The 6974-nt window shown below is 36.1% G+C and overlaps 2 protein-coding genes across 2 annotated transcripts; both read right to left on the reverse strand.

Moving 5' to 3' along the window:
- Positions 1 to 3232: 3232 nt before the first annotated feature.
- On the reverse strand, positions 3233 to 4057 carry LOC118438090. Its single transcript, XM_035857846.1, has 4 exons — positions 3959 to 4057; positions 3658 to 3823; positions 3438 to 3543; positions 3233 to 3345 (listed from the first exon to the last, which is right to left on the reverse strand). The coding sequence occupies exons 1-4, from the start codon at positions 4006 to 4008 to the stop codon at positions 3269 to 3271; spliced, it is 399 nt and encodes a 132-aa protein (XP_035713739.1). The 5' UTR covers positions 4009 to 4057; the 3' UTR covers positions 3233 to 3268.
- A 678-nt stretch (positions 4058 to 4735) lies between these two features.
- LOC118438036 (zinc finger protein 37 homolog) lies at positions 4736 to 6538 on the reverse strand. Its single transcript, XM_035857723.1, has 3 exons — positions 6363 to 6538; positions 5881 to 6288; positions 4736 to 5817 (listed from the first exon to the last, which is right to left on the reverse strand). Exons 1-3 carry the CDS (start codon positions 6480 to 6482, stop codon positions 5434 to 5436), a joined length of 912 nt encoding a protein of 303 aa, XP_035713616.1. The 5' UTR covers positions 6483 to 6538; the 3' UTR covers positions 4736 to 5433.
- Between the last annotated feature and the right edge of the window lie 436 nt (positions 6539 to 6974).

Genomic DNA, 6974 nt, shown 5'->3' on the forward strand with positions numbered 1-6974 from the left:
ACAATTGACCCACCTGTGGGAGGGGTTTCGCCAAAATGACCAAAATGAGACGTCACGAGGTAACTAAATGAACATTTCATGGGACGAACGGGGTGAAAAATTGTCTATATTCATGACCAGATTTATGGAGATAGATTATGGGCGTACTCACGGCAACTTCTTATTTCGCATCACAACTCATTTAGAAAACTTGCAAAGATCGAAATATTTCTGTCGTGAGGGGATTCGGAAAATATGACTTCGCAAATCTCTCTAATCTCGCAAATCTATGGAAAAACACCTATATTGGTATTGTTTCGATGGATTTCTTTCATTTCGCTTGCTGATGAGTTTGCGAAGTAATTTTGCGAAATAAGAACATGCCCAATTGCTGGGTAAATTTGTGAAAAAAAATCCCATGGTTTTCCAGTGAAATATTTGCGAAATCTCGCATATCTCGCAAAACTTCGCAAGGTATGTTGATATGCTCAATTTGCGAGATATGCGAGATATGCGAAGGTTGACGTGAGTACGCTCAATATTTTATTAGAAATCGCAAGCTTTCAATTTCGAGTTCGCACCGTTAGCAACGTTCGCAAAAGAATAAAATTCGCAAGTTCGCACAAAATTTTGGCTTGACAATTGATTTGCGAACTTGCGCATCTCCAGACCAAGTATTTAGTTTACAAAATATTTTTCACAAATATCGAACAAATTTGTAATGTGAAATCTCCATTGGTTGCCAAAGTTTTGCTGTTTGAAGTTTTTGAAATTTTTAATTTGAGAAATTTCAGACGTATGTAAAACTTGGGTAACTAATGGAAATTTACGAATTTTTCCCATTGCAAAATTCAAGATATTTGAAGCAAAATTTTCCAAACTTTCTAATTTGCGAGGTGTCTTCATTTTGTTGCTTCGCAAAATTCTACATTTCGAAAAAGTTATGTTGCGATGCGAACATGCGAACTCGAAATGAATACCTTCAATTACTCAATCATTTTCGTCAGGCAAGTAATTCATACGAACTCATTGCCAAAATTCATTTTACAGATGACGCATTTGGAAAAATCTATACAAAACAAGTTACAATGTGACGTCTGTCCTAAGACCTTCTTAACTAAAGATGGCCTGCAACGCCACATCCGATTTGCGCATAAAAAACAGAGGAATTTTCCGTGCTCATTTTGTGACCTGAGATTCGCGACAACATCAAGCTTAAAGGTTCACGTGGAGGCAAGGCATGTCACGAATAAGGAGCTGGTTCATTCCTGCGACAAATGCGACTACAAAACCCACTCGAAAGCCTATTTATCCACTCACCGAAAACGTCACAATTCAGCGAGATATGAATGTTACTTCTGTGCGAAGAAATTCTTCACTTTTCACGAATTGGTCAAACATTATCGAGTTCATACTCTGGAAAGGTTGGAATGCATGTAAATGGCATGTCAATAATATGCGCATTTTTCGAAATTTGCCTGGGCGTGTTGGTTCAAAAGCATTGAATTGTAGTTACAAACTGTATAAATATGTGGTAACAGGGCTGCTGTTTAAGTAAATACTTTATGTCAACCATCTATTTTGCTCTGAGAAATAAGTACATTTTTATGAGTTTCGGTCACGTAAAAACTGAAAACTATTTAACTGCACTGATTTATTTTAATTAATAAATACATTTTTAGCAAATGATAATTTTGACCTTTTTTTGTTTTAGTTACAAATGTACATATGTATGTATACATAGTTGTATATGTAGTAGGCACATATATGTTATCAATCACGTATTCATATAAATCGCTGTGTGAAAAACAGACTAGAATTTCAATATGCCGATTTATTCATACAAAGTTAATAATGCAGGTAATCGAATAAATGTACATAGGCTAAGCTTCCACGAGTTCGTACATATCTATTTACATATTTGTACAGGAATATCTATTCTAATTTTAAATAATAATCATAAATAGAAGTTTTGTAATTACTTATTTTCGATTCGATATTAAATACTAGCGTCGTTCATGCAACATTATAGTGGAAAAATACTACACTTATTAAGTAGCTTCAGCTACTTTATGTGAAGACTTTGTCTGTCTGTCTGTCTGTCTGTCTGTCTGTCTGTCTGTCCGTCTGTCTGTCAGCAGGATATCAGGAGAACGGATCGAGATAATCGAAATCGGTTTTCGCCATCATACATAGGACCCCAGGGGGAGGATCCTATCAACTTTTGGGGGCAACCGGACCACACCCCCTTTGGCGACAGGCGGTGTGGTCGGGGCAAAATGAGATTTTTAGTGCAATTTAATCTATGGGTGAAATAGAGTAAAAATTATGTGTTCCGGAGTTGTGCCACACCCCCTCGGCGCCAGGGGGTGTGGTTGGGGCAAAATGAGATTTTTAGTGCAATTTATTCTATGGGTAAAATTAAGTGAAATTGAGTGAAATTAAATGAAATTAAGTGAAATTAAGTGAAATTGAGTGTTTCCCCGATTTTGCCACACCCCCTCGGCCCCAGGGGGTGTGGTTGGGGCAAAATGAGATTTTTAGTGCAATTTAATCTATAGGTAAAATAGAGTAAAATTATGTGTTCCGGAGTTGTGCCACACCCCCTAGGCGCCAGGGGTGTGGTTGGGGCAAAATGAGATTTTTATAAAAAATTAATCTATAGATGAAATAGAGTGAAATTAAGTGTTCCCGAGTTGTTCCACACCCCCTCGTCGCCAGGGGGTGTGGTCGGGGCAAAATGAGATTTTTACAAAAAATTAATCTATAGGTGAAATAGAGTGAAATAGAGTGTTCCCGAGTTGTGGTGGGACCGTTTGGGGTGAAGTACGTCTGAAGCTACTTCCGTATGCGCGTTTGCGACGGTTTATTTTTAAACCAAAAAATGTAGTATAGATTACTTTATATAAGAAGACATGGAACTGTGTCTAATGCATCCAAATAAGGAAATGCGTTTACTCCGATATTTCCCTGGAAAATTAGTTTATTTCGCTGGAAATTTTGAAAACCATTTTCTTGTGTCTATGCATTAGTGGAATGGGAATTTTGTTTAGTAAGAAACATATTTATCAGCATACCTATGGGTATGTATTTCGTTATCAAGTCATATGAATAATAAATACAAACATTTAAATACATGTAAGCTTAAATATCACAATATTCAATGTAATTACTAATTATTGTCGTGAATAATATAAAGCATTATAAACACGATATCTGTGTAGATACATAAATAGATATTACAAATATGTAGGTAATAACATATAATTAGATTAAATAATATACAAATTTAGAAAATGTTCATATTTTGCATGGACTCTTCCAGTTCTGAAGTCTGGGATCTTGGACACCTTTTATCGGATGAGGCTGCCAGGAAAAATATCACGTTATTAAAAAGATGAAGCTAGAACTATAATTGAGTGTCGAGTGGTCAATTTGTTTTATGGAATCCATCTTACCAGAATCGTTTAGAAACCACAAGTCGTATGGATAGCTTGATGAATTTTGCGAGGTCCGAGGCCGGATCTCGAACATGCCACGTGGAAAGCAGTACACGTTCCCGACCTAAAAAGCAACCCAGAAATGTCTTAAAGTGTTGATTTTTATACAAACTTTCTCTAAAATTCCCATCACAATCCGTTACTTCATTTGAATTCGATCAATTAAATAGATGTATACCTGATAAAGACTTTTAGCCACGTGGTAAAAGTTCCCGGTCGCAATGGCCACCATAATTGTCTCCCCGTCGTCCTGTGTGAGCATGACGCGAAGGTATGGCGTCGGTCGAGCCGATTGCTCGAAAACTCCCTCCTCCATCCAACAAACTTCGGCGAGGAAGCTGGAGCTGAATTATAAATTGTTAGGGGAATAATTATTTAGTATTTATGTAATGACAAATATATTGATTTTATCTAAAATTACAAGATAACGAACTTATACATATATATATTTTGAATGAAAATAATTAAAAACCACTTACTCCAAACGTCCAACATGGTTTGCTTGGTGAAAGGTGAAAATAGTATCCATTTTAGAAGTTAAATTATTCTCTAACTTTAATTTCACAAATTTATGTAGAATATTTATGTATGTAGGTGGTAAATATTTAAGTTTGGTTAAGTTTTTTAAAGTGTTTTATGAGTTATGTAAATTTACTTATTAAGTTAAGTGACGTTAAAAAGGTTGAGATGTTTAAAGTGCAGAACACAGAATAGTAATGAGAACTGAACTCGAGAAACATTCGCATTATGAAGGATTGGCCAGTAGTAAAGGGTTTTCAACCCTTCAACGCTGAAAATAAAATTCCTGGAAATATTCACCTCTCTCTTTTTGGTTTGGTGAAAAATTGTGGAATGCAGCGTGCAACGAATGAGTAGCCTGGATTAAAAATAGATGTAGTATTTTTCCAATATGATGTTAAACAAATAAAAGTTTAATGAGCTTAAGTGCACGCATTGACAACGACGAGGTATGTACATATGTATATACTTATTTCGCATTTTGTTTAGCTTTTTCGAAATAAATGTATGTAAAATGAACATGGAAAGAACAATAATAAAAATATAGGTATTTCGCATAGGAATTTAGGTTTAGAAATGTTCCAGCGATACTTATGTATAAGCACATATCCAGCTACTTGTCAGATTCGTAACTATAATTCAATAGTTATACAATAGCAAATTTTGCCAAATGTCACAAATTTAGTTAAAATTCTCAAATTATTTAAGATAGATATATACAATGAAATAGTGTTTTTTTCATCTTCCAACGATTTTCGAGTTTGATGGCTTAAAATTTGCGTAATGTTGAGTAGATCAATAATCCGTAATAAAATTGGGGTGGCGCGCCAGCAGTTTTCGAGATCTGAGCCAAAATGTGCGAATTTTTTGCAAATTTAGGATTTTGAGTCAAACTAATCGAACTTTTGGTCAAATATCGCGGGAAATAATAATAAAAATTATTTAAGACTAGAATTTGGCCGCTGCCTCGATTTTGGACCCCAATTTTCCGATATATTGAGTTTTGCAAAATAATAGCATTTTCCATATTATCTTGCCACGATGGAATTACGGTATTTATTAGAGGTTGTTAGCGTATTGTTTAATTCTACCCAATAGTTGTTAAAATGGTTTGCCAATTGCAAAAGGAATTTAGCCAAGATTTTGCTAAAAGTTTAAAAAGAGTTGTATTCGAAATTAAAATTTAGAGCATTACATACATATATCATGTTACAACGTGTTCTTTGGATGACATTTAACTTATCAGGAATTTTGAAAGCAACACAAATTTTGCTAGGAATTCAGAATTTTGTTAACCACGCAAGATTTTGTTAATGCCGCGTCGACTTGTTTAAATGCTCACTATGTAAATACATTACTAATGGCTAATCAAATGAAATTATAATATAGATATGCTCACATATGTATGTATGTGCATTCGTACCTACCATTACTATCATAACTTTTCCAGAGTATGAGCTCCACAATGTTTGACCAAGATGTTAAAAAGGAAGAATTTATTCTGACAAAAATAACACTCATATCGCGCTGCATTGTGACGTATTCCGTGGGCAGCTAAATTGGCTTTCGAGTGGCTCCTGTACTCGCATTTCTCACAGGAATACACAATCAACTCTTTACCCGTGGGGTGTCTCCGCTCCAAGTGAACCTTCAAGTTTGTTGTGTTGGCGAATCTCTTATCACAAAATGCGCACGGATAATTTCTCTGATTTTCATGCAAAACCCGGATGTGCCCTTGTAAAGATTTTTTACTTGAGAAGGTCTGAGGACAGACGCGATACTGTAGCATGTCTCGGGCAGATTTTTCCAAATGTGTCTTCTGTAAAAATGAAGCACATTTAAAATTTTTCCCCTAATCTTTCCCAAACCATGTTTTTTTTACCTCATGCTGTGTCACGCTTGCCTTGTGGGCGAAACTCCTCCCACAAGTTGAACAATTGTACGTCTTCTCGGTCGTGTGGGAGTGAATGTGAGTCTCAAGGTGACTCCTCCTTTTGAACTTTTTTCCGCAAAGTGTGCACGGAAATCGGACCGGATTCTCGGCGTGTTCAGTACTCACGTGTTGCGAAAGACCATACCTGTTTTTGTAGATTTTCTCACATCCGGGAAATTGACATGAGAAACGGGGCCGTTCTTCAGTGTTATGCAGGGCGTGAATATGTCGTTGTAAAGTGCCATAGTGGAAAAATACCCGGTGACAAACGTCACAACTTGGTCGCTTTCGATCAGTGTGAAGGCTTGACACGTGGGCAGATAGGGCGAGTCTGTTTTTGGAAATTTTGCCGCAAATCTGGACAAGACAAAAGTATATATGTTTGTGTTGTAAAATTAGTTTCACTTCTGAAAATGTATGTACACGATTACCTCACATTTGACTTTGGCATCGGGATCGTGCCTGACGATGTGTCTCGTCAACTTGTACTTGGCTTTAAACGTTTTTAAGCACTTTGGACATTCCCATTTCTTTCCTGGCTTCAGATTCATTTGAATTAAGTATTTGTAGATTTAGTTACTTAAATATGTATATCCGTTAAAAATTGGTGTGCTTAAACAAATTTAAGCTAGTACTCCTCCTTTTCAACTTTCCATGAACCCAAAAGAGCTTCGGGGCGAGCACGTCGACGTCAAAAGAAGGCGTCCAGGCACGACGTCCAAGAATTATATTAGCCGAATCATCCGAATTATCCTATTATATCCTATTAGAAGTCATTCAATTACCCAAATTCTTGACACGAATTGAACAATTTGAACACCAAAATAAAATAAACTGGTGTTAAATAATAGGATAATTCGGCTTCTCGGCTAATATAATTCTTGGACGCCTTTTTTTGACATCGACGTGCTCGCCCCGAAGCTCTTTTGGGTTCATGGAAAGTTAAAAACGAGGAGTATCTGTAAGAAAAAATTCGGTCACACATTAACATAATGTTACAACTTCACCTATTTTAATGTGGTATGTAACGGGTTACTAGAAAT

This window comes from Folsomia candida, unplaced genomic scaffold, assembly GCF_002217175.1.
Source record: "Folsomia candida strain VU population unplaced genomic scaffold, ASM221717v1 Fcan01_Sc018, whole genome shotgun sequence".
Taxonomy (NCBI): domain Eukaryota; kingdom Metazoa; phylum Arthropoda; class Collembola; order Entomobryomorpha; family Isotomidae; genus Folsomia; species Folsomia candida.

Bases quoted from the DNA above. Each gene is read 5' to 3' on its own strand.
- LOC118438090 (XM_035857846.1), bottom strand. From the start codon at position 4,008: ATGGATACTATTTTCACCTTTCACCAAGCAAACCATGTTGGACGTTTG. The intron at 3,824-3,958 runs GTAAGTGGTTTT...TTTATAATTCAG, and splicing joins AACCATGTTGGACGTTTGGA to CTCCAGCTTCCTCGCCGAAG. The intron at 3,346-3,437 runs GTAAGATGGATT...TTTTCCTGGCAG, and splicing joins GTGGTTTCTAAACGATTCTG to CCTCATCCGATAAAAGGTGT.
- LOC118438036 (XM_035857723.1), bottom strand. From the start codon at position 6,482: ATGAATCTGAAGCCAGGAAAGAAATGGGAATGTCCAAAGTGCTTAAAA. The intron at 6,289-6,362 runs GTAATCGTGTAC...TGTCTTGTCCAG, and splicing joins ATGCCAAAGTCAAATGTGAG to ATTTGCGGCAAAATTTCCAA. The intron at 5,818-5,880 runs GTAAAAAAAACA...TCATTTTTACAG, and splicing joins CAAGCGTGACACAGCATGAG to AAGACACATTTGGAAAAATC.